Source organism: Chanos chanos, chromosome 6 (genome assembly GCF_902362185.1).
Source record: "Chanos chanos chromosome 6, fChaCha1.1, whole genome shotgun sequence".
Classification (NCBI taxonomy): Eukaryota; Metazoa; Chordata; class Actinopteri; order Gonorynchiformes; family Chanidae; genus Chanos; species Chanos chanos.
In genome coordinates this window covers 24,914,225-24,940,724 of record NC_044500.1, presented here as the reverse complement: position 1 = coordinate 24,940,724, position 26,500 = coordinate 24,914,225, and the positions used below count along the sequence as shown (strand labels likewise).

Sequence of the window (26,500 nt, the reverse complement as noted above, 5' to 3'; positions counted from 1 at the left end):
GCAAGGCAGGCAGAGCTTTAGGTCCAGAGTGGAGAGCAAGACTCTGTCTCCTGGGTGGTATTCAGGTGGGTCCCGGTGGTGACGATCAGCCTGGATCTTTTGCCGGCGAACGGCTCTACGAAGGTGGACATGGGCCATCTCCCAGACCCTTTCCGCCCACCGAAACCAATTATCCACTGCCGGGGCCTCCGTCTGGCTTGGGTTCCAGGGACACAGGGGAGGTTGATACCCAAGGACACATTGGAAAGGAGTCAGAGCGGTGGAGGAATGACGCAAAGAGTTCTAGGCATATTCTGCCCAGGGCAAAAATTGTGACCAGTCATGTTGTCCATGGTGGCAGTTGCTACGAAGAAACCTCCCCAGGTCCTGGATGGTCCGCTCTGCCTGGCCGTTGGACTCTGGGTGGTAACCGGAAGTGAGGCTTACCGTTACTCCCAGTCTCTCCAGGAAGGCCTTCCAAACCCCGTGTGGTGAACAGAGAGCCACGATCAGAGAGCACGTCTTCCGGAAGGCCATAGCAATGGAAGATGTGGTGGAAGAGGGCATTCGCAATCTGAAGAGCAGAAGGAAGAGAGGCAAAGGGAATCAAACAACAGGTCTTAGAGAATTGGTCTACCACTACCAAGACCGTGGTCCGTGATGAAATCCAGGGCTATGAGACCATGGTCTCTGCGGGATGGGTAGCGGCAGTAGCTTTCCTGCAGGGACCTCCTGCGGGGACTTGGTAGTGGCGCAGATGGAGCAAGACCGGACATACCCACAGGTCGGTTTGCTGGCGCAGGTTCCTTTCGGAGCTCCCTCCGGATGTCCTCATTGAGGTTCCACTGGACTGGAGCAACGATCAATGAAGGGGTGACGATCGCCATTTTTGGACCCTGGATGGAAGGTAATGGTGAAATTGAAGCGTGAAAAGAACAGGGCCCACCTGGCTTGATGGGGGTTTAGCCTCTTTGCTGCTCAGATGTAGCCAGCCCACATAATACCGATACTCCTCACACTTGCTGTTAGTGCGTGCATCGTTTTCAGTCAGATTACTTCTCCTTCAGAGCAGGTTCCAAGACTTTGCTTTAAATTGCTTAGTAGCCGCGATTTCTGGGTTCCCTCTTGTCTCTGTTGCGTGTAATTGTCCGAGTAGCCGCGATTTCTGTTTGCTCTGTATACTCTGCTGTTGTTTACCGTATATAATTTACTTTGTGCGTGATTCTTTCAGGGTTTGCTTTACCTTAGGTTCTCCATCTGTTTAGAACTGTGTGCGCTGTCTGGTAGCGTTGTTAGCTTACTTTACTAGGGAGTCTGTATTGAATTCCTGTCGCATCAGCTGCTGAGTTGCTGATTTGCATTTGTTTGTTACTCTCGGTCTCAGTCAATTTACGCTTTGTTCTGAGGGGGCGGGGCTGTAGCCAGCCCTTAAGCCGCGAACGCTATAGTCACAAGACTCATTAGTAATAGTGCTTCCGCCAAGCGGCAGCTGTAGCGTCGGACGAAGACTCGGTCGGACTAAGACAAGGGAGTCTACCTGCGGGAGTCCACCGAGGAAGGACAACGAGGAAGCAGAGACAACTGCTGCCTGTCTGCCGTACTCTAAGCAATTTATTTATTTTCATTTGCTTATCTGTGTAATTGTGTCTCTTCCCTACCTCCTAAAATACCTTGTCCCCCTCACACTAATCATGTGTCATCTCCCTATTCCTGTTCAAGTTTCCTCTTGCAATCTCCACAGGTGGCGTCCGATGCATCCTCGTGGACGCAACCTGTCTAACCTCATCCATCCACCACGCTCTGCTAACACTGCTACTGGCATTTCAGGTGGTCTCTGGAACTGCCAATCGGCGGTACAGAAGGCCGACTTCATCTCCGCTCAAGCCTCCTTGCTGTCCCTGCACTTTCTGGCCCTCACTGAGACGTGGATCATACCGGAGAACACGGCCACTCCCGCTGCCCTCTCCACTGCCTTTTCCTTCTCCCACACTCCCAGACCCTCAGGGAGGGGTGGGGGAACTGGCTTCCTGATCTCCCCCTCATGGAGCTTCCAAGCAACCTCTCTCCCTTCTATCTCCCCAACATCGAGAAACCTCCCTAAGCACTCTCATGTCACTCCACTGGCTTCCGGTAGCAGCCCGCATCCAATTCAAGACACTGGTACTGGCCTACCAGGCAACAAGAGGCTCCGCCCCATCATACCTTCAGTCTCTTATAACTCCGTACACCCCAACTAGGACCCTCCGCTCTACAATCTCTGGACAACTGACGGTCCCCTCACTCCGGGAACCCAGCAGCCGCTCTTCCCGACCACGCCTCTTCTCCGCCATTGCCCTGAGGTGGTGGAACGACCTCCCCCATACAGTCAAGACTGCAGAATCTCTTACCATCTTCCGCAGGAAACTGAAAACCCACCTCTTTAGAACACACCTGTCCCCCAATGCCTAACCTCCCTTTCCTAGGAAAAAAAAAAAAACCTTTGTCTTGTATCTGTGTTTGTCAAAGTATTCCAGGGGCACAATGCGAAGGGGAAATGTGATGCTCAGTCTTATTGTGATCTCTGCTCACAAGGTATTAGAAATCTGACTGATGCACTGATTGTAAGTCGCTTTGGTAAAAAGCGTCTGCCAAATAACTAAATTGTAAATTGTATGTACTCCAGGTAGTGGTGGTCGGTTAATACAAGGAATGGCTCCTGAGACCCCTCCAGCCAGTGTCTCCACTCCTCGAGTGACAATTCCACCGCCAGGAGCTCACGGTTGCCCATGTCATAGTTTCTCTCAGCCGGGGACAGCTTCCTGGAGAAAAAAGGCACAAGGAAATAGTTGACAGCTCACCATGTCATCGGGACAGAATTGCCCCCACACCAGCATTGGAAGCATCCACCTCCATGATGAATTGTTTGAGGGTCAGGCATTTTCAGAATCGGAGCGGAGGTGAAACGTTCCTTAAGCTGGCAGAAGGCAGCCCTGGCTGCATTCCCCCAGCGGAGCCATCTGGGCTGCCCCCTGAGGAGAGCCGTGAGGGGGGCGGCCACCGAGCTGAATCCCCAGATAAAGCGGCAGTAGAAATTGGCAAACCCTAGGAAGTGCTGGAGCTCCTTCACAGTACTGGGTTCTGTCACAGCACTGATCTTTCTCCATCCCCACTCCCTCAGGTCCAATCTCGTAGCCAAGGAAGGAGACGGTGGTCTGATGGAAAACGCACTTCTCTGCCTTCGCGTAGAGCCGGTGTTGTAGAACCCAGGACAGGACCATGCGAACATGCATGATGTGCTCCGGGAGCGTGGCGGAGTGGATGAGTATGTCGTCGATGTAGGCAATGGCAAACCGTCCCAGCATATCCCGCAGTACATCATTCACCATAGCCTGAAAGACAGAGGGTGCATTAGCAAGACTGAATGGCATCACCTGATATTTGTAGTGGCCAGAGGCTTCCACTCATCTCCTACAGAGGTCCAATTTGGTGAAGAACTGGGACCCCCCCCCCCCTCGGAGTTGCTCTATTGCTGAAGGGACCAGAGAGTGGATACCGGTACTTTACCGCAATGGCATTTAACCCCCAATAATCAATGCAGGGGCGCAACTTCCAGGGGCGCAACATGTAGCAACTTCCTTGCCTCCTCTTTCCCAGACAGCAGTCGCCCACTGCAGGGCCCTTGCAGGGCCCAGCCGCGAGATGATGGTAGAGATCTTAGTAGCGTCTGAAAAGGAAGGATGGTGAGCAAAAGTATAAGTGACATTGTAAGATGAAACTGTGACAATCAGCTGGGAGGCCTTCATAGCATTCAGGAAATTTGATCGGGGAATCATGCAGATGGTAAAGCTCAGCTGATGGAGCAGGCAGGGGAACTGGGATGAGAGGCGGACACAGAACAGTCATGAGTTGCTCCATGCGGCGGACAACCTCACCCATGGCAGCTCGGAGTTGGACGAGCTCACGCTGCTGATTTGCAACTGCTTCGGCCAGGGCTGGCACCGGCGAGGACTCCCCGCGATGGTCTGGACTCTCCTCCATGGGCAGGGGAATGTTCACTGTGTCCATGGTGCGGCGAAGTCTTCTATCAGACAACCGAAACTGAGGCAGGACACAAGTGTGTAACACAGGATTTAATTCACAGAAGGCAGAGAAGAACAAAGGATCTGGTTAAATCAACAAGTTTTGTCTCAAAGTTCGGTCAAACTGGGTTCGTCTCACAAAAATAACTGGCAAAGGTTCATGGTGGAAAACCAAGTGTAGACTTCGCAAAGAAGGTGCACAACTAAGGGGTTTAAATAAGGAAGAAAATTAATGAAATTAAAGTGCAAACAGGTGAAGGAGGTGAGTGGTGATCAGACCGGTGATCAGTAGACCGGTGACGCTGAACGCTGAGTGGCTGAAGCTGACAAGGGGGGAGGCGAGGTCGTTACATTATGTCAAGTTATCTTGATGAGGACTCTTAAATAACTACATATAACAAATGTTAGGGAAAATCTTTGTTTATATTACGTGTTTCTGGAAAAAAAAGAAAGAAGGAAAGAAAGAGAGAATGAAAGAAAGAAAGAAAGAATATCAGCTGATAGGCCTATATCACTGTCAGATTTTTAAATCCTCAGATATGGAAATCGGTATCAGTCTTAAAAATCCACTATTCCATACACCTAAGACAGCACTCAAAACACAGGTTCTTGGCTGAAAAGAGTTTCCTCTTTTATTAGTCAGTCTTACTGACTTTCAGCACAGCCCATGAAAGGGCAGTTATGCTAGGTTTCCACACACCGAAACACCTCGCAAATTCTGCACGGGGTTGTGGTCACGAAAACAACACGCAAGTCACCTAGCTCAAACATTCGAGTGCTTAAATGAAGGTCTACAGTGGTCTATTTACCATGACCAGAGCCATTGAGAGAGTTTTTTTGTACCACTCTGGCCCCAACTAAGTTCATGTAACATGTAAACAACAACTCGTGTTGATGTAGACACAAATAGTTGCCCATACATCTTTTAATCATACACATGTTTTCATGCTACATGTAGCATTTAGCCTCTGCCATCTTGGTCAGACCTTTTTTTTGTTACTCTCACCTCTCTAGAGAACATCATGTAGGGTAGACTGAGTACAGTTGATACACTTTTTGCTTTTTGCATTACCACACAAAACCTAGTGACTGAAACGTGATTTTTTATATGATCTTTCCTTTGTTTGTCTACTAAAAATGTAATGATCAGTAATATCTAAAAGTAGTTTGTATTTTCCACAATTAGCTCATAAAAACAATGAGCATATTTGTTCCAGTACCATGGTACAGTTGAAACACCCATCTGTAATGCTGTAAAGCTGCCTAACCAATTCACTGCAAATGTAAAATGTAAAAAATGACCATTCTACAAAAATATTTAATTTCAGTTCATCATTTTATTTATTGAGCAACAGTTAAAAATAATTAGTTTGTAAAACATTGAACAGCAATTGCAAACAGCAATAATAACACAGATAGAGGCACAACTACACATCTAATACAAACAATAACAACAGTCTAATAAAAACAAAATATAGCTGCAAGCAGCAATGAGGGGGCCGAGCATGCTGGGGTAATCGTTTATTTGTTGCCCAGACCTCAAGATCAAGAAAGGCGTGACAAATAACAATCATGATTTTACAATAAAGATATAAGAAGTATTGAGCAAAAACATGTTTTCACTTATTATAGCACCCCCAAATGGTAAAATTGGACATTTCCTGTACTCCCTTCAGGCAGGGTTTTGAGTCAGTCCACCAAGTGTGCTGTACATACATCAAACCGTTGCTGAGATATGGGCTCACTTCCTGTTTTGCGGCTTCACTGCCGATTTCAGTTGGCTGTCGAATGCTTTGGAAAATCAAAAATCCATCTGCTAACTTTTTTGAGGCTTAGTTTGAAGATCATTTTTGACAAACTGGGTGAAGATTGGACAAAGTTTGTCCATGGAGAAGCGAAAAACACTTTTTCATAAAATCAAAAATGGCAGAAAATTCAGTATGGTGGAAATTGATGTCACTGAGTGGGATGAATTTGGTTTGACCCAAAGAATCCAGCATTATCTCACTTTTTTAATTTCCCTTATATGGTCCTAAAGCAGGGGTCTCAAACTCCGGTCCTGGAGGGGCGTGGTCCTGCTGATTTTTGTTTTCACCTCTTAGTTACCTGTTGATTTTCATCTTGAAAACAGGTGTGGACACTCTTCAGCCAATCAGAGACTCTATTTAGTTGATCTACAAGAAAAACAGCAGGACCCCGGCCCTCCAGGACCGGAGTTTGAGACCCCTGTTCTAAAGAGTCATGTGTGAATTTACCTCCACCTTTGACCCACAGGTGGCACTACAGTGCTTGATGAGCAGATATGAAACTTGCTGGATAGAATCAGGGTAGGAGCCCCAATCAGTGAGCCAAATTTCACAACTTTATCATACAGTTCTAGGACATCGCCTTACTTCCTGTTTGTCAATGTCGCCATCACAGATGTCGTGCCAATGGTATAGGAAAATTCTGGTTAATGGTACTGTGAATATTAGACTTAATACTAATATCACTTAGCTGTAACCATAACGTTATTTCAGAACCTGAACCCAGTGAAATTACAGTTACTCTGAAAAACTCTGTTTACAGCTCAGCATTCTGAACACTGAACCTAGAAATTATTCAAAATAGCTAATTATCAGCCTTAACATATATTAAATAATAGCATTAAAGTAGCAAGTACAGTAATACTCTTCGAATTCAATACTTCTATAGCTAACTAAACTCCTGGATCACCACATTCAGTAACTTGGAAACAATTTATCACATACTCAAAGAGTGAGAATATGAACGTACACATTTATTACAACGATCAAATTCAACGGAACAGAATGAATCTAATGTTGAATCAATTGCGATTCAGGTGGAATTAAGGCACATCCGCTACACACACACATACGACAGCATCTAAAGTACTCACAAGAGCACAAACAACTAATGGTAGACAATGACAATATCCTTGTTACCTAATGTATGTATGAATGAACAACTACATGAGAATGAGGCATTACTCACAAAGAACTATCTGAGTGATGTTCTAGTGGAGTTACTTACACACAAAAGGGTAGTGAGGGAAGGAGAGAGGAAGGGGGAAGAAGAAGAGCAGGCCCAGCCACATTCAGGTATGAGAGACCGGAGTATCTGAGGTTAGCAATAGGAGACCATGAGTAAGACTTCGTGTGTCTTTCAGCATCGTGGATCTTCTGAGGTGGTGAGGTTGGGCTGATTCTTCACAGAGATGAGCGGGTCAGAATGGACGGACTACATTACAGTTAGGACAACCAGAGCTCAACTGGAGCTGGAGCTGGAGCTGGAGCTGAAGCTGAACCGATAGCCGAACTGCAGCTTAGCTGAAAGCTGAACTGAAGGATAGCAGGAGGTCTGGCATTTTATCTGATTTGCAGATGGGGGGGTGCTGCTATCCTGAAGGGAGGAGACACTCCTTGGAATTTACTGAGGGGTTGAAAGGGTCAAGGAAGGGTAAAAAGAGATAGGAAGGGTCAAGGAATGGTGACACATATGAGGTCATTTCCGTTTTGGCAACTTTGCCATTGATTTCAATTCACTGTGGACGAACGCTTTTGAAAATCAAAAATCCATTGGATAACTTTTGTGAAGCTTGGTCTGAACCAAACTTGGTGAATCAGATCCCAGCGTAGCGAAGTCCCTACTTTACGAGGGGATGCTGCCAGTAGCAAGATGTTGTTCACTATCTCTGGCAGGTCATAGATGGTGATTGTTGTTCCTGGGTGCTGCCGGTGCCACTTGTCCATCTCACTGTTTAGGTGTCTTTTCAGAGGCCCATAAACAGTCTTATCCTGTGGTTGCAAATGGTGTGTGCAGTGTGGTGGAAATGACAATGTAAATGTAAATGTAAATCTCTGCGATAACCATCCCATTTTCCCAACAGAAATTGATTGCTTCAGTTTACACATGGGAGGAGTGGTTGTCCAACAGGAGCAGAACTTTGCTGTCCTCTGTTGCCCGGGTATGTCGAACTAAATGCTGGAGGAAGACAAGAAAGTCCTGCTCCTGCATCCAATTGGCTGTGCCAGTTGATTCCTCTGGACCGCCTCTGATGACACGAGGCAGGTATTTTTTCTGGGGAAAGACAAATGGGGGGGGGGGGGGGTGGATAATGTTACCTAGGGCATTGCCTGCCATTGCCATTGTAACAAGGGCCCCCCTCTCTGCTGATGTCACACTCCCAACTCTTCTCTCTCCCTTAGTAGCGACAATTCGTCCAGACCTCTGGACTGTTGTGTGACCTGTCTCATCCATATTCCATATGTCCTTTCCCTCAAACTCATGCCTGGAAAGGACTGTTAGCTTATTAAAGAAGGAATCTACATTTGTTAGGTTGGAATTTGTAGCCCTTGACAAGCTTGTTGCCTGAGGCCTTCTAATAGAAAGTTGTGGATTCCTCCTCATAAAATTGGAGAACCAACTTTCACTCGCAATGCCATTTTCTGTCCATTGAGAAGGAAATGGCAACTTATAATAATTAGCCAGTTCAAAGGCCAATTTGCAAACCTGAAACAATAAAGAAATAATTTAGTTAATGATGCAGTTGCACTAGTATAATTTAAGTCATTTCATTTCATAATTAACTTAAATGCAATGGTTCATTTATTTACAGAACACAACATTTCTGTATAAAAAACACTTCATGTGTCTTTGATGCTGGCCTATTTGACCATTAACATTGTGCTATATCCTTGACTTTTCGTATTGGTGCTTTAACTTCTAGTCTTCATTGCATTCCTACCTCTTTTGGGGGGAGCTTAAAATATAAAGCTCCTGCCTTTCTGATATAAGATTGCAGCTTGAGCTCCTGCTCTGCAATAAAAACTGCATTGCAGCCCTTGTACCTTACTGAAGGCAGCATGCTTGAGCCCTGCTCGGTGAGGTCCCTTTTCTTTTTGAAGTATTGGCCAGGGTAGTAAGGGGAATGTTCAATTCCTGTGCCATGCTCCTAAATTGACTTTCCTCCCTCAAGTGCTTTTGAGGCCCTCTCTAACAAATCAGCTGGCAATATATATATTTTTTAATAATTTATATTTTCAGAAATGTTATTCTCTTTAAATGAACTCCGTAACTGCATAGCTTATGAACATAACCACTTAGAAAGCGGGTACCAACTGTATCAATTTACCACCTTGCATATTTTTCACAACATGGCACAATATCTTTATATTTTCCATGTTAGAAATTATGTCAGTTATTTGTAGATGCTTCAAATATCAGAAACATCGACCTTTGTTTTAATTTGTCTTTCCGTGTTGTCTAGCTATGCCTCATACTTAATTTGTAATCTTAAACTGTGCAACTAAACAGCATGTGACGTAATACGATCCTGCCTCAGGTACAGTTTAGTGTCCCCGACTAAGAATTTCCATAGTCGAGTCAGATTCATGAAGTCTTGCCTATAGTCGACTAATTGTCCAAGCATGACTTTTTTTTTGCTCATTGATCCGTATTCTCATTTGCGACATTAGCTTCCATTTTCCCACACCTGAAAAAAGAGCTGAAACACCCAATTAAACCATTTGTCTTCTTGACTTGGCATATGAATTTATTTTATAATAGGACATGTTCCATCCTTTTTCTCGCTCATTATTTGAAACGTCTCCATTATGGTGATCTTATAATGACAATAAATATGCCCATTTAGAATATAGAAGGCCCATAGTTTACAGTAAAAAAGAAGCCCGAGTAGGTAGGTACAAAACTTTTTCTTCCGCACACAGAAACAACTTGATAATGAAACGACAAAAACTGAAACGAGGTCACTGTCAAGTGTCGGCATATCAAACATCAAAATGGCATATAAAAATAACCATAACAAAATACAGGATTAAATAATAAACGGGCTAACACATGCCTTGGATTTTTTTTTAATTAAGTTTAATCCCTACAAGCTATAAATTACAGGCAATATGGAATAAACACTATTCGTTAAACGATTCCTTAACATTAACATAAAACGAGCATTTTAATGCCATGAAGTGCAGAACAACGTCAACGCCAAGTAGAATAAAATGTACAAGAACAATTTGGATTAAACAGAATGGGATAAACCTAATAAATAACAAATAAATAACTGCAGAAAGCCGAATATGCGAGTTTGCCGCCATGTCCAGGAGTTGGTTGCATGACCTCCATATCTGTTGTTGGCTCTGCCTTGCTAATGTTCCTAAGGTATTTTAATAAGTTACCAGGAGTGCATGTTTGGGTCATTATTGTTAATTTCTGTTTATTTATTTATTTCTACTCTAGGAGTAGAATTCCTAGATATGTAATTGAATTCTGCGCTGTTCCGAGCCTATATCCGACTTCCGATTTCATGTTCAAATTGCGCTTTTATGTTCAAATGTACCCTGCTCCCTTGCAAGTCAGAAGAAAAACAAATGTGAGAAAGAGAAGGAGCCAGAGACGACAACATCAGCGTTTCGTCCCAGAGCACGTCACAGTCCAGAGTCACCTTTACATTCAGCACCGCCATACAGTCGGAATGGAATGATCCTTGTTTCATAACCACATTTTGCGACAGTTGAACTATGAATGAGATTGGCAGTCGAATAGGGCTCCTAGATAGAGGGTTAGGGATAGGGCTGAGGTTAGGATCAGAAATGATCCTAAGCCCAGTTAGAGTAAAGGTTTGGGATAGGGCTAGGGTTAGGATCAGAAATGGGTTAGATTATTTCTTCTCATATTGTGTTATGTATTATTTATGGAAAATCAATCATATACACCAGAACACACTGGAGAAAAAATGGGATCCTGGAATTACAGTCTCTCATTTAGTCCTATGGTTACTATTTTCTGTCACTGCTGTGAGCTGTCAGCTATTCAGAGTGGGTGACTGATTGGGATATGATGACTTGGAGCAATACTATGTAAGTATTTTTTCAGCTTTATTTCTATGGTGTGTCTTTTTCCTCAGTGAAATGTTTGTAATGAAGAGTTCATGTGATAATGTGTTCAGAGTGAGTGTATGTGTAATGGAAATGGTGCCATGCAGCTTGTGAACAGGAGGATACTGGCTCCCTTGATCCAGTAAATAATACCAGACTGTCTCCAGTACGGGTACTAAATTGTGTGTCTGCCTGGGTGTTTCCCTGCCTTTCGCCCTATGAGCGCTGCGCTGGGATAGGCTCAAGCACCCCCTGGAGTCTGGAATTTTATCTGATTTGCAGATGGGGGGTGGGTGCTGCTATCCTTTTGGGGGTGTCTAATTTTAGCTCGGTTGAAATAATTTTACATATTTTTTTCCCATTAAAGAATAGTAAAATTACATCCGTGTACTCGTATCTGCCGCATTTTCTGCTCCAAATGTGGTTTCTTTATCATTAAAAACAGCACAGTTACACCGATGGTCATACAATTCGCTGTTCGTGACTTGGCTCCTGGTTATTTTTAAGTTTTACCGCGCATTTGTGACTATATGAACAGTTATGACTCGATATGGGTATTTTATTGATAATATCGTATGGTTAGTTTCATTTCTCTTTTGTTCTACATAGTTTGTGCTCGAGTGGAGCAATGCAGATGGGGCCTATGGCATGCTCTGAATTCCATTCTCACAGAGAAACTAACCTCCCGAGGTGATCTAGTCTCCCTTGCAATTAAACGTTATCAGCATTTGACCAAATGGTCTGGGGGTTGCTGCGCTAAAACATCGAGCCTGGCGTCTGTTAGGTGTTACTTTGGTGTGCATTGGTCCTGAACACAGGGAGGCTTGGGCCATAAAGAGAGAACTGGGATCAAAAGGGATAGGGCAGAGAGGCAGAGTGAGAGTGATGGAAATAGATAAAGAAGGGTGAAAAAGAGGGAGAGAGTTTACACAACTGCAACTTTAATTACTAAGGAACACTTAAGGTTAACAAATTTCCTTTTCTTTCTAAAAGCTGCACAGTGTCCGCCTGACATATTATTAGTTGCCCAGTACAGTGAAATCTCCCACTAACCTCACTCACTCATTATCTAAGCCGCTTATCCTGATTAGGTCCATATTCCTACTCTTTGAGTACGTGATAATTTATTTCCAAGTTACTGAATGTGGTGATCCAGGAACTTTGTTAGCTAGAGGTATTGTATTATTGTATTTACTACTTTAATGCTGTTATTTATTATATGTACGGATAATGAAGAGTTATTCTGAATAATTTCGAGGTTCAGTGTTCAGAGCGCTGAGCTATAAATAGAGTTTTTCAGAATATCTGTAATTTCACTGGGTTCAGGTTCCAAAATAAGATAATAGTTACAGTAAAGTGATATTAGTACTAAGTCTAATATTCACAAAGGACCATTAACCAGATTTTCTCATACCATTGGCACGACAATTAGTACAAGGATAATTATTGAGGCAGTGAACATTGCAAACCCTTACATGTGTCTACTTACTAGTTTATAAGAGAATATGGTGAGGTGCATGTTTTTTATTTTGCTATTGCATAATGAAATACCATATCAGATTAATAAAGTGGTTCTAGTTTTCTGACAGTTCTGAGGGGCTGAACTTGTTTACTGCATGCCTAGGTACTCTGTTTAGCCAGTAGAGGGCAGCAGTGGTAAACTAATGTCAGTGGGATGCACCCCAGAGTATGTGTAGAGTGTTCATATGTTGTCTATTTTTTTTCTCCAGTAATTTGGGTAATGACTTTATCACTTTTCTGGCATTTACTGCTGTACTTAGTCTTTGTGCTGCGCTAAATAGAAATTGGGTTATTTCTAGATTTGTTTGCTGAAAGGTTCAAGGTAGATTGGCTTTTAATTTTCCTTTGCGTTCTCTGGATAAAGTTGTGAAAGTTAACTGGATGTGAAATTGAAGCTTTGTTCGAAATAGCATACTGGTGTACTACAGGCTGCATACTGGGCCAGTATACACTCCACACTACTCCCCACCCTAGTATACAGTATAGTATGCAAGTATGAGAACTTTAATGTAGTCTGCTACACAGTCACATGACTGCCACTGTCCGCCATGTTTTTTTTTTTAATTTTTGGAAAATTGGAAATCACTGCATTGCATCATGGGATGCAGTAGCTGACAAAGTGAGCTCTGGCTGTATACTGGAAATTTTCACCAGAGTAGTACATCATCCAGGTAACTATCGTGCACTGCATAATTTTTATTTGTTCTGTACTGCATATGACTTACTCCTTTTCTGTCAAGATCAGTATATGAGCAGTACACAGTACAGAGTTTCGAACACAGCCATAAGACTGGCTGATCTTCCCATTGTACACGGCATGATCTTTGCATACTTAAACCATTGTCATTTCTTTTGCATTCACTTAAATGTAAATCTCACAATTTGATATAATCATAACAACAACTAAAATAAAATGGTTTGCATTTCATCAAATTGCTGTGAATATAATGTCAGATGCTACAGCAAAATCATTTGGCTCCAACGTTGAAAAGGAAAGCTGTGATAAAAAGGCAATTAACCTTTGGGTTGTATTTCAAGTCATGTTTGTAAGCAGCTTTAAAAAATGACATAATTTCAAGCCTATCATGTCATAATTTTTTCATGATGCATAAGACCACACTACATCTCTGTGAACTTTCTACAGAACAGGGAGTATTTGATTCTGAGTTTCACAGTCAAGCGGACATTGCATATAAGAACACAAACGCTGTAGAACGCTGTAGAAAACTTGTAGAAAACTTGAAATGTTCTTCAGCTCTGACCAGCTGGAATATAATTCTGCAAACTTTTGTGTTGAACGAAACTGTTGATGAATGTCAAGCTATGAAGATACAGCAAGGTGGTGAAATCATGTGACAGTCTTTTCACTGTAGCCTGTGCTCTGAGCAGGATCATCTTCACCCCTCAAGCCTATTGTATCTGACTCTAATGTGCAGTGCCCTGGAGCTTCACTATGACAGTAACCGCAGGTCTTCTCTTGCGGCCACTTATCATGAAAGACTAAGTCAGAGTCTCTGAGACAATCAACTGGGCAACAAAAGACCAGTGTGTTTACAAAGCTAAGAAGGCATTGTGGTTTGGTCGGTCTCAGTTACTTCCGGACGGGGGTGGACTGTAAAATGGAGTTGTGAATACCCCCTTTGAGAGTTTTAAGCAACGACATGGATAATTCTGTTGCAGTTGGCAACACCCTTGAGACAAACCAAATGATGGAAAGTCTGGAAAACCTCTTATACTCTGTAGCAGTGTATAATCTACTCAGAAATAATTTGTATTAGTCAAGCTAATATCATTAATTGTATTGTTTTGTCATAGTCATTCACACTATTTCTCATAACCCATTCTTTCCTCAGAATCAGGGCTCTCTATCAAAGTGCAATTAGACCACTGCGTCGTCACTCCATCCACCACTTTGGTACCAGTCCATCTCAAAGACTCCCACATGGGAATCCCAATAAACAGTATTTTCATCTTTGCCTTGGCCTTCCATCAAGTTTATAATGTTTTCACAAGTTTAACACACTATTCTGAACTGTACGGAGACTCTCTTCTTGGTCATTTTTTATTTGTTTATCCACACATTTGTAACAAAGTAAACTGTTGAGCCAAAGCATACACACTGAATGGATTTTAGGGGGTATGAAACTGTGAAAGCAAGTGTCTTTTATTTAGTTGAACCAGTCAGTGAGGAATTTCCAGTGTATACATTTAAGAGTTTAGATTGTTTGGATGAAGAATGAAAAACACTGAAACACTTTCCCAGTAGTCAAGCAAAGTAACATTTTTGTCTGGTACAGCTTCAACTTACAAACTATTTTCTATGTATAAAATAAACAATAAAAAAATAGTTAAACTAACAAACTTTACATTTATATTACATTCAATAATGACTATAAAATGTGCATTGACATATAAAAAAAGTGCTATATGAAAAAATGATCTGAAAATTCAGCCACCCGAAGGAGGTAAAGAAGAAGACATGGCAGTCCGCCCACAGAATTCCTCTCCCGGCGGCAGACACACTTCATCTGACAGAAGCAGTCTGATTAAAGCTGTAGAGAGAAAAAAGGATTAGACAGATTTTTCTATCCAACACATCTAAAAATAACTATAACTGCTGTTTCAGCAATCAATTTTGAGCTGACATTCTAAGTGTAAATTACACTGAGGTGGAAAAATGTTTCAGAAATGAACCTGCTATTACTATATGAAATATTAGAAATGGACAAAATGTGAGATGGAAATGGATTTGAGACACTACTCTGTACCTTGTGGGTGTGCATTCAACAGACTGACACTGATCTAGTAACAACTCTTCTTTTGTCCTCAGGTCCTCTCCCGTCGTGTATGAACTAAGCAGTGTTGTCAGATGGAGAAGATAATGTCAGTATGATACACAGTGTTTTGTCATGACTGTACTTTAGAAAGCAAGCTGTCACAACGCTACATGACAAACAGGAGGCTGCTTTTTGTTCTGTCATATATTTAATGAGATATTAGTAGTTTATCTTTCATATTAGATGTGTGAGTTTGGTTAACTTGTCAGTACAAGAGCCACAGCAAAAAGACTTTCACCCAGTCAATTAACAATGCATGGTAATTTCTTAAATGTATTTGCTTTGTGTGTGTGTGTGTGTGTGTGTGTGTGTGTGTGTGTTCTAATGGGACAAGACTCAGATAAAGGTTCATTAAAGAGGCAGAGAATGATCAGGTTAATCATGTAGCTTATTTTGTGTCTTGTCTGCACTAGTTATTAAGCTCCGTGACACCTGTGTGATGTTCTTGCTTTTCTGCCGAAGTGTAGAGGAGTATGGAGTCTGTGTTGTGTATTGATGAATGTGTCAACTATTCGTGGGGGGGTGGGGTGGGTCTATTCATCCAGCTGAAGTCACTCTTTTCCAGTCTGATCTTGACTGTGCCAATGCCCAAGGTGATTTTGTGTTATTAGCATTGTAAACAACATTAACCTCTGTCTGAGGAAAACTGCCCCATCAGCTATGCCCATGTGTCTGCAAGACATTAAGAATATCCTGGCTTCCTGTTTTCATAGTATTTTTTCTCTCTAGTTCAACAGACACTCTAGTGTGAGAAAGAGAGAGCCTTTGGAAGGGCACCACCTGATCACATGCATCAGTTAAAAGAGGCATTTTATCAGCTTTGTATCTGATTGATGTGAGACAAAGAGAAGCTGTGATGAATCTGGGGGTGAGAGTAGTCCTTTAATTACAGTTCACTGTGTGAATGAGCCACCAGTGGGGGAAGAGAAAGGGCAAAGCAGACACCGAACAGGCCCACCTGCTCGCTTGTATGACAAGCCAAACTCAGAGCATGGCAGAGGGAGCAGTGGGGGAGTCATGAGAATGCATGTGCTGAAAGAGAGTGGCTATATTGTTTGCATGATGTTTAACCCTGCTGCCCAGTTGCCTTTTCATCAGAGAGAAAATCCAGCCAAGCCATGCTTAATTAATGTGCTGTTTGTTCATTTCATTGAGAGTGCTGTAATAGCGGACATGCTCACCCTCTCTTACTATAGATCCATGATACGCAAGCAAATAAGAGGACACACAGGACGCAAATAACTGCTGCAAAAAAAAGGAAGAAGGTAAACGAATTTCACCAACAGCAAAGTATTCTGGAACTTTCTCTTTTCACGCTCGAGACACACTCAAGCCAAGAAAAAAAGTGCATCAAAAATGTTTTTAAAATGAAATGTAAAGTCAGTTTTTAAAATAAAAGTAATAAAGGGTAACACATTTGGATACTTTTTTGCTAATTCAAAAGTCAAAGAGAAAGAGAGCTAATAAAATGTAAATGCCCAAAGTACAGAAATGACAAACTAACTGGCACAAAGTTTCATTCTGTGAAACGTAAATATGGCCAAAAACCTTTTCGGTTTCACATATTCACTCCTCTTGGGTAAGGTGTTCAGAAGAAGGAGAGAAGTGGTCTAGAGTGGTCTCATTTTAAAAGAATATGGAAACAGTGACTGACTCACCTATCACTACAGTGACTATCATCATCATGTCATCGTTAGTGTGTGCTGTCTCTGGAAAACACACACACGCACACACACACACACACACAAACACACACACACACACACACACACACACACACACACACACACACACACACACACACACACACACACACACAAATACACCCACAGACAAGATTACACCTGAAACTCAGGGTAAAATTTCATATAAATTTGATATTAACATGACTGCTATCCATCTAAAATAGCCCACACTGCTGGAGTGTGTTGTATAATAGGCTTTGTTATATGATACACATAAGGGCTGAAGTGGAACCACACAGCTGTGACAGTCTAAAATGATGACTCACGTGTAGGTTGACTGGTAGAATGGTCATCTGGTCTTCCTGTAAAACACAAAGACAATTCTCACTGTATTACATTGCTGTGGCAACAGTTTCATTGAAATTAAGAGGCCTGATGAGGGAAGTGAAAGTGAGGAAACAAATAGAACAGTTCAGTGGGAAAGAAGTTTTTACCAAGGGCCAAGAGACAGCTATTAGAATGAATAACTGAGAGGCCATGACTCATTCAAGTGACTGAATGTTGGATATGTCCACTTCCTTTCCATCAGAGGGAGGAATTGTACGAGTAAACAATAGTTATGATGTGTGACAGAGGGGTGTGGCCTATTTTAAATCACTGTGTTAAAATCTTGTTTTGAAAAGAAACTGGTGGATGCTAATGTTGGGTATTTCAGGATTCTGCCCAAGACTGAATTACCTTCTGCTGTAGTTTTTATTGCCTCATCTGGTTGTTTCTCTGTGTACTGTTCTGTGAGATAAAAACAAATAATGGTTACTTTTATATCTATGACTTAAGTGAATAAATTAGATGGACAACATTATAATATACTGGAATGATGGTTTCCATTTTCAATGACTGCACTGCACTGTTTGAAATGAAACAGGTGGATGAAAACGTTGGGCGTTTTTGGATTCTGTCCTGGCCTGAATTACCTGTTTCAGTAGGTGAGAAAGCTGTTGTTGCCTCATTGGGTTGTGTGGTTGTGCGCTGTTCTGTGAGACAAAAACAAATTGATTTAAAAGTAACCATGAGTGCACACATGAGATGGAATGAAGCTTGTCATAACAGCAGGACTAAATGTCTTCAAAATTGAGTTTTATTTTGGAAAAAAGTATTAAAAAAAAATCTCATATAGCTCAACAATTAAAATGTTCCAGAGGGTAGTTTAACAAACTACAAAAAACATTTTTAAAAACATTAAGTCAAATTAACAGAAACTGAGAGTAATTAATAGTCTCCCACAACTTCTCCTGTTTCCCCTTTCGTGTAGTATTCTATCTATTTTAAAACAATTTCCACTTAGCTCATTTTACTAGTATTGTTCCAAAAGACAAAGGTCCCACCCATTATAAAGCTTGCTATCAGCTTTTATATTAACATATCTATTTATATTTGCATTTACAGTATATTGTTGGGAAAAAATACTCAAAACAAGCAGCACAGAGGGACAGATAAGCAGCCTGCTGCTGTGATATGAAGGCAAGCTTTGCATGACTGAGGCAATGGGTAATATCACAAGACTATGGGTAAGATTCCTGAGAGGATGAGGGAGCGGTCACATCAAAGCGTCGACCTTTGCAACACCACAACACTACAACACTATTGAGCATTGCACTGGCTTTCTTTCTGCTTTTTTTCTTTTATGAGACATTGAAAAAATAAAAAAGCAGGAGAAATGAACATGTTGCCCCTGAAACGCATGACATGCTTTAGAAATCACTTCTTACCTACGCATACTGGGAGTGGTTTACTGTATTTGCCATGTTCATCACAATAAATAGAAGAACTTCCATTGAAGGTATATCCATCTTTACAAGAGTATTCAATGGTGTCATTAAACTTTATGTCCTCTGTGGATAGTGGCCCAGAGATCACACTGTTCTCTATCTCAGGCGGCGATTTGCAGGTCACCACTAAAGGGAACACACAAGGTCGTAGGATCAGAATTCAGTCCGTGTGTTTCACTAGAGTATTTTCTGTTCAGAACTGTACTGTATGTGTGACAGGAGGCTTACAGACACAGCGAGGCCTTCCAACCCAGCCTGTCGCAAGACACTGTCTGAAGGTTGGGCCCTGAAGTTCATAACTTAAAAGAAAACAAACAAGATTTGAAAATCATTTAACAGAGTGAGGTTTCTATAGTTAAGTATCAGAGGCCCACTGCTCATTTCAAGCACATGCAAACATGACACACCTGCACATGCACATACAGTATGAATCACACACACACACACACACACACACACACACACACACACGGCCTGAGGAGTCAGGTTCATTTCATGTATTTAAAAACATTAAAATGATTCATGTACAGATATTTGTATTTCCATTTTTATTTACAGCGTCTCACCTCTTTTAAAATTAAAAATAAAACTGATAAAACATAATAGTTGAAGACCTAGCATTATTACTACTACTAATCATAAGTAGTTTTTAGGGACATGTAAAAACAAAAAAGGTTATTTTTCTGTAAATAATGTATATGCAGTGTACTGACAGCACATCATCCCACCCAGGTTTCTGAGTTAATTGCGCAACAAGCATTTCTATCACAGTTAGGGTGATATGTAAAAATGCTGGGCAGGGCATGGCTTGGTGCCAGTTAATTTGGTTGTCAGAACAAGAGGAAGAGATCTCAGAGACTTTAATTGGGGTGGATCGCTTAGACACATCAGGTAGCAGTTTCTGTGACGATAAACTTGCTGGCGTTTCATAGGAAGTTTAACAGAAATCTGATGGGAAAAAATATCATCATCTAGGATGAACTGTTATCAAAAACAAACACTCTTTGAACCTTGCTAGCCATGCTTAGGTTCAAAATTCAAGTCCAAGCAAGAGCAGCTATGAATCAGTTGACTTGCACCCGGCGCCATGATGGGCCAAAAGGGGGCTTTGCCCCCTCATCTGTACTTTCTGCCTCCTCCCAATTTAAATTTTATGTACCCTATAGAAAAATAGTAAAAACAACAAAAATGCTGGCCGAGATACAAGTGTCACAGAGACGACAGTAATGAAACACCTTCTTTTGAAGTTTTCCGCTTTTTCAGTGGTTAGAATCGTTCATAAATTCTATTACTTTTGCCTTATAGACGTACGTTCCGAGTGCTCCAATTCTCTAAATTGTGCAAGGACACTGGTATAATACAGGTTTCATCACTGCTGTGAAATAGATGTATTTTTCAATTTTGAAACAGTAGGTTATGGAAACATATGACTTTACCCTGTTCTCAACAAACAAGTCAAGGTATATGTAGTGTCAAAAGAAATCTAGAGAAATGAGTGACAGGTTCTGCTGGTTTTGTAACAGTATGGATGCATTTATCTGGAATTGATCAGGTTCAGAATCTAATCAAAAACATGGCAGACTGGACCTGTTCCTGAGAGCATTTTCCACTAGGGCTAAGCAATTAATCAAATTAAAATCAAAATCCCAATATTGCAACATGAAATTACCAAACTGCAGTTTAATTAGATATATACAGCATATAGCCTAGGCTAAGCCAACATCAGCTGTGCATGCCAGTTAACTACACCTGCTCTCAGCACTTGTGAGGCTTATCTTAAGGTTGGCCAATCAGAGGCCTCCATAAACTGCCAGTAGAGAGTGTGTGGTCTTGGAGATAAAAGGAAGAGCTAGCTTGCTGTGCCAACATGGTGAAGATATTTTATTCACTGAATGCCACAAGTTACCTCTGAGGTTCGAAGGAGAATCTTCGAGTCTGTACACTTAATGGAAGACAAATTCATTCAGTGTTTTCTGTATTAGTGAATAATGACATTATATGCTAAATACAGTTTGCTTCAAGCCCACATCAAATGTGTACAAACAGTGATAGGACAGGAATTAGTTTTTCCCATAGAAAAAACACACATACACTCTAAAATCATGTTTCTGCTGGGCTACACTAGTATCAAGTTGAGCTTCGAATTAGATCAGACCATTTAATGGCATTTACAGCTTTTGGCATTCAAAGAGAAGTACATTGGGTGAAATGTCAAACTAGTGAAATCAGACATTGCACAAAATGGCATTGTGAGGAAAGATTACTAATAAATACATGGTCAAATGACGAACTTCCTGTGAATCACATTTTTATCCTTACAACTTGTAAAAAAAAAAAAGGAAAAAGAAAAAAAAAGTTTATACCGTTTTGTAATTTAGTTGTTTTTTTTTTTTACTGACACATAAATATTTTAAAATATCCTTTATCGTAGTAATTTTGTGCTTGTATATGGTCTCTTAGTGTGACATTATGCATGTATGTGCTTTTAGCCTTGATAACTACACAGCAATCTCAGATGGTAAGTGAAATGTTTATCATATCCTCGTGGCTTTCCCTCGAGGTCAAGGATGATGGTCTTCAATTTGTTGACCTATTTATGAACTCTCAGGTGGCTTATGAGTCCAGTCTTGGCTTTGAAAGTTCTCCCGCATTCAGGACAGGTAGTTCCGGATGGCTGATCAGGCTTTGGCTGTTGCTGCCTCTCTTTCTGTTTTCTTCTCTTTTCTTCTAATTCTGCACATCTGTCGGCTTCGAAAATTGCTTTTCCTTCTTGGATGATGGTTCGCCAGTTTCCTGTCTTTGGCATTGGTTTCCCTGTTGTTGATGTTGATGTTACATTTCTTCATGTTGGCTTTTAAGATGTCTTTGAATCTCTTCTGTTATCTGTTTTTTTATTTTTGCCTTCTTCAATGTGGAAGGTTTGCTTAAGCAGATGTTTATCTTTCATCTGAACATCATGACCGCTCCATCTTATTTGGTTCTTGATCATGACGGCTTCAGTGCTTATCGTTTTTGCATTATTCAGCACACTAAATGTGAGCCATTGGTTCTTCTGTCTTCCCAGCTGATATTTAAGATGTTTCAAAGACAGCGCTGATGGAACTTTTCAAGTCAGTGTGTTGACCAGGTTTCTGATGCATACAGGAGTGTCACCACTGCTTTGTACAATAACATTTTGGTGTCTGTTCGGATGTCACAATCATGAAAGACTCTTGCTCTGAGACATCTAAAAGCTGTTCCAGTGCATTTAAGACAATGCTGGATCTTATCATTAATGTCAGCATTGGAGGAGAGGTGACTTCCAAGACACAGATAGTGGCCCACGTTTTCCAGGGTTGTTTCGCCAAGTTGAATTGATGATTCTATCCGATTTGTGTCAGCTGGTAATGGCTGGTAGATGATCTGAGTCTTCTTGGAGTTGATGGTAAGTCCAAGTTTTGTGCATGCACGGTTGAAGACAGTCAAGATCTGATGTGGATGGTTTTCTGAGAGAGCTGCAACACTGCTGTCATCTGTGTATTGGAACTCGATGAGGGAACTCGTGGATGTCTTGTTTTTGGACTTGAGACAGGCAAGACTGAAAAGTCTGCCATCTGTTCTGAAGACAATTTTGATTCCTGGGAGTAGGTCATCCTTGATAAAGTGGATGATTGTCACAATGACGCTGGTGAACAGTGTTGAGGCAATCACGCATCCCTGTTTTACTCCTGAATTGACTTGAAATGGCTCAAAGTTGCCATTGCTGACCATGACTGTGGCATGCATGTTGGCTTGGAGGAGTCTAAGGATTCGAATGTAACCTACTTTTCACAACATCCATAGGTGGACAGGACATCCCATAGGAGTTCCCATGATACCGAGTAAAAGGCTTTGGTGAGGTCGATGAGTGCCGTGTGCAAAGGTTGAAGTGAAGTGTTTATCATATCATAGTTCAAGTCACAATCACAATAAACAATCAAGATATTTTTGTTGGCTTTCCACAACCAACAAAAAACCAGCTGATGGGATTTCTCCTGAAGAGTTCTAGATGTGTATAGAGTGTTCCCAAGCTGTTCTTGTACCACTTAGGGGCAAAGCACCCCATTATGACACTTAAAGGGGAGTTAAGGTGTCTTTATTTTGGCAGTAAAATGCATAATGTCCTATGGCCATATGGAATGGAAATCTGCAAAGGCATTGGCAGGCTGGCATTGATTCTGTTATATATGTTGCATATGCCAAATTAGCATAGCTACTACAATTTCACCCTGACCGATCAAACTGCTCTGAGTTTTCTACATTTGTGGGACTTTACTACTTGTAAGGCTACCTCAAGTCATACTTAAGATGAAATGTTGTGGCACGGCACTTGGGTAATGGATTTTGATTTTTTTTTTTTTTTTTTTTGAAAAAAAAAAAAAAAAGGTGATTCACAGCAGATTCACAGTGGGTTTACAGTGGATTTGATGGTGGCTGTAGGGACTGATGTATCTTATTAAAACCTGCAGGATTTTTAAGGGTTTTACCTGAGATAACTCTCTACCTAATTCAATGCTGATTGCGCAAGCAGCCAAGGAGGAAAGATTTTTTGAGGATTTTGGAGGAATTTCAGTGGTGGAAGAATAAACTACCATCTCAGGCTAGGTTCTCTCAGGGGAGGCAGCAGAGGCTCGTCTGTGTGTATTGTACACTTCACAGTTGATAACCACGCCTGTAATGTTTCAAGAAATTCAAGGAATACCGTGTTCTCTGAAAACATACTATCTTCCTGTTTGGCTAAAAGAAAACAACAATCCATTCTGTTTTAAGAAGATTTCATTAGCCAACTGAAATATTATTCTGTGGAGTTTTACCACTGCCATCTCTCTTTGTTTTTTCTGCAATTTCCTCTTGTCTTGTGTTTGTATCAGTTTGTCCGGTTTTTCTAGAGTAGGCTGTCTTGACAATGCATCTGCTACAAGTGTTTCTTCTCCTGAATTCGTTTTTCTTTTTATAGTTTACTTTGACTTGGTAACGTCTGAAGACAATAACAGCCTCTAGATTCCACCTAGAGCACTGTTTTTCCACAATAGCCTCCACTAGCCCATGGTTCAATTAAGCTCCAACATCCTTCCAGAGAACTGATAGCGTTAGGAGGAGAGTGATTCTATCATCTCCTTCTCCTTTCCCACAGTATTGTTCTGTTCTACCATTACTCTTCACGCTTTAACTGCAGCCTTTACTCCTGGGTCACTTATAGACAAATCCACAGAAACTGCCACTGATAGACTGACATGATAATATCTAAGCAAAGAGCCTTCACAAAGCATGGTTTTCATACTGCTTGAGACACATGCTCTTTCAGAAGTGAGTGTTTGTTTGCATTCAGTGACTGTCTGTTTGTTTTTATGTGTGTGTTTGTCTTTCACTGCATCTCTACATGTTTGCTATCATGTATGCAGCTTCAGACCTGCTGCATATCCAGACAGCTCTTTTTTTTCAGTTGCAGTGATAGTTTCCCTCAAAAGTTTTTCTCTCATTTTGATCAGGCATGATCCCACAGACAACTCAGTTTCTAATGAGAGATTATTGTCACTGTCCAAACTCACGTGACTTTCAGTGACTCAGAGTTTCAGTTCCGAAATGTACAAACATATCATCATGTCTCCATCCAAAACCATGAAAACCATTTCAGGCATAAAAGTGTTCAACATTATGACAATTCCCTCACCATGACATAAACAGAGAGAACTGCACTTTGCCAAGCATCCAAAGCAACCAGATTCACAACTCTAATCTTTGCCAAAGTCTTCTCCAATTATCTGATAGATCCCTTAGTGGTACATCAAGTGGTGTGAGAGTTTTAGTGTAATGACACTTCTTCTCTGACTGCATGCATTAAAACGCGTTAGTTCAAAAGATGCTTATATGAAGTTTGTCATTCATTTCCCTATGCCACGATTTATCGTCCTTATATATGTACATATCTTTATGTAAAGTTGACGATGAAATGTCATTACAGCTCGTGCTGTTGTCTTCATTAACAGTAATTCCCTGATATGATCAAATACTTCATATTTAAGCGTACACTGCATTGCATTCCCCTTATGCTGAAATTCCCTCGAGACGACCTGGAAATGTTCTCTGACATCGATCAATTAAATCCCTTGCACATTTAGAGGTGAGACGTCTCTCATTCTACGATACAAGAAATTTGTAAATATACGTAGCCTATGTGAGCATACAGTTGTACATATATGATTATGAATGTCTGAACAGTAAGCGTATGCACAAGCCTTCGACTATTTAGTTTTACTCAATACATGTGTAAGCAAATACTTCATATGTGCGGGTCAAAAATATAAGGGAAGCTTTATGAAGTTTGAGTTTTAATCCAGCGATACACACCCTGTATCACAAACCGCTCTGATGTAGGAGCCGAATAATGTGTCTGTTTGGACTTCGTATCGTAGATTCGGTGAATCCTTCGGTTGACCACAATCTTTTTCTGCAAGCAGTATAAAAATGCGACTTGACTCCTTCCCACAATTAAAACAAAATGTTTCGTGAATACTGACATTAAGTGACACAGAACCTAGAGGTCTTACTTTTACAGTCCAGTTCAACCTTGCTCCACTTCCCATTCGTGCAGGTAATAGTGTTTGTGGAACCATCCGTCGTAACATATCCATTAGCACACTCGAGAGTGATAATTGTCCCACTTGGAAAATTATTCTTCAGTCTAGCATCGTCTGTTAAAACGACATTTCCCTCGAGATTAGTTGGCTCCTCGCATTCCGCTGTTTGTAATCGTAAAAGATTACATTAGCAGACGAGAGAGAGAGAGAGAGAGAGAGAGAGAGAGAGATTAGGTTAATAGTAGGTAAGTGATAGTAAATTATCTGGCAAAACGGTGTACTGTAGCGTCAACAGGATTCGCCTACTATGGTCTCGGAGAGTGAGAGCAAACCCAGCACAAAGCCCGAGCCAAGAAGAACGTGCTTTAAGATTAAGTGTTAGTTTAATTTTGCCGAATTAGACTGGCAAACTGGGACACACTGTAAGTGACGGTAACAAAAACAAAACTGTCGCTATCAAAAGAAGCTACCATGTATTTAAATGTTCACTTAAATTAACTCACCTCCTTTTGATGGAGTCAAAATGAGAGACAGCGTTACAGCTGACAATAAAAGACGCTCCCAGGTCATGGTGGTTATATTACGCTGAAAGTTTTCAAAAATAGTACTCAAAGAACAGACTCAAAAGAACGATGCCGTTAAAGATTGCTTGCTTTTCTAAGTTACTTTGTTGTCCTCTTTGTATTGTCGGTCCGCAACAAGATTGTCCCGCTAGCGTAACATACCGAAACTACACGAAGTGGTAACCACCTTGTACTCCCTCGCTGCTTGCTTGAGATCCCGTGACGTAGTCTAAACCACGCTCCCATACAGCAGTAATGGAAAACTTCACTCACTCACTCATTTTCAAAGCCGCTTATCCTAATAAGGGGTGGGGGGGGGGGGGGGGGGGCTCATTTTGTTTTCTTTATAAATTAACATTAGTTTCTGAATAAAATATTTTCTCAGCTACCTGTCATAAGCTTCCAAAGGTGAGTAACCTCCATGAACACCATCTGATACTGTTTATTTGTTTTTTGAGATTATTTCTCAAAGAAAATTATTATTATAAATATTATTAGTAGTGTTGTTATTGTTGTTAATATTATTATTATATTAC

General features: G+C 41.2%; 1 protein-coding gene across 2 annotated transcripts; it reads right to left on the bottom strand.

Moving 5' to 3' along the window:
• Window positions 1–14,921: 14,921 nt before the first annotated feature.
• LOC115813982 (complement decay-accelerating factor) lies at window positions 14,922–26,104 on the bottom strand. 2 transcript variants are annotated; one of them, XM_030776683.1, is made up of 12 exons: window positions 25,905–26,104; window positions 25,372–25,563; window positions 25,172–25,271; window positions 19,034–19,104; window positions 18,746–18,931; window positions 17,951–18,010; window positions 17,715–17,765; window positions 17,303–17,338; window positions 16,950–17,000; window positions 16,473–16,536; window positions 15,223–15,306; window positions 14,922–15,006 (listed from the first exon to the last, which is right to left on the bottom strand). In XM_030776683.1, exons 1-12 carry the CDS (start codon window positions 25,969–25,971, stop codon window positions 14,979–14,981), a joined length of 990 nt encoding a protein of 329 aa, XP_030632543.1. In that variant the 5' UTR covers window positions 25,972–26,104; the 3' UTR covers window positions 14,922–14,978. The 2 variants fall into 2 exon arrangements, with proteins under 2 accessions (XP_030632543.1, XP_030632544.1); XM_030776684.1 differs by having other exon boundaries at window positions 16,473–16,533.
• Window positions 26,105–26,500: the final 396 nt, after the last annotated feature.

Excerpts from the sequence above, each read along its gene's own strand:
- LOC115813982 (XM_030776683.1), bottom strand. The coding sequence starts at position 25,971 with ATGACCTGGGAGCGTCTTTTATTGTCAGCTGTAACGCTGTCTCTCATT. Across the intron at positions 18,932-19,033 it reads TGGAAGGCCTCGCTGTGTCT|TGGTGACCTGCAAATCGCCG; the intron begins GTAAGCCTCCTG and ends TGTTCCCTTTAG. Across the intron at positions 17,766-17,950 it reads TTTCTCACCTACTGAAACAG|AACAGTACACAGAGAAACAA; the intron begins GTAATTCAGGCC and ends TTTATCTCACAG.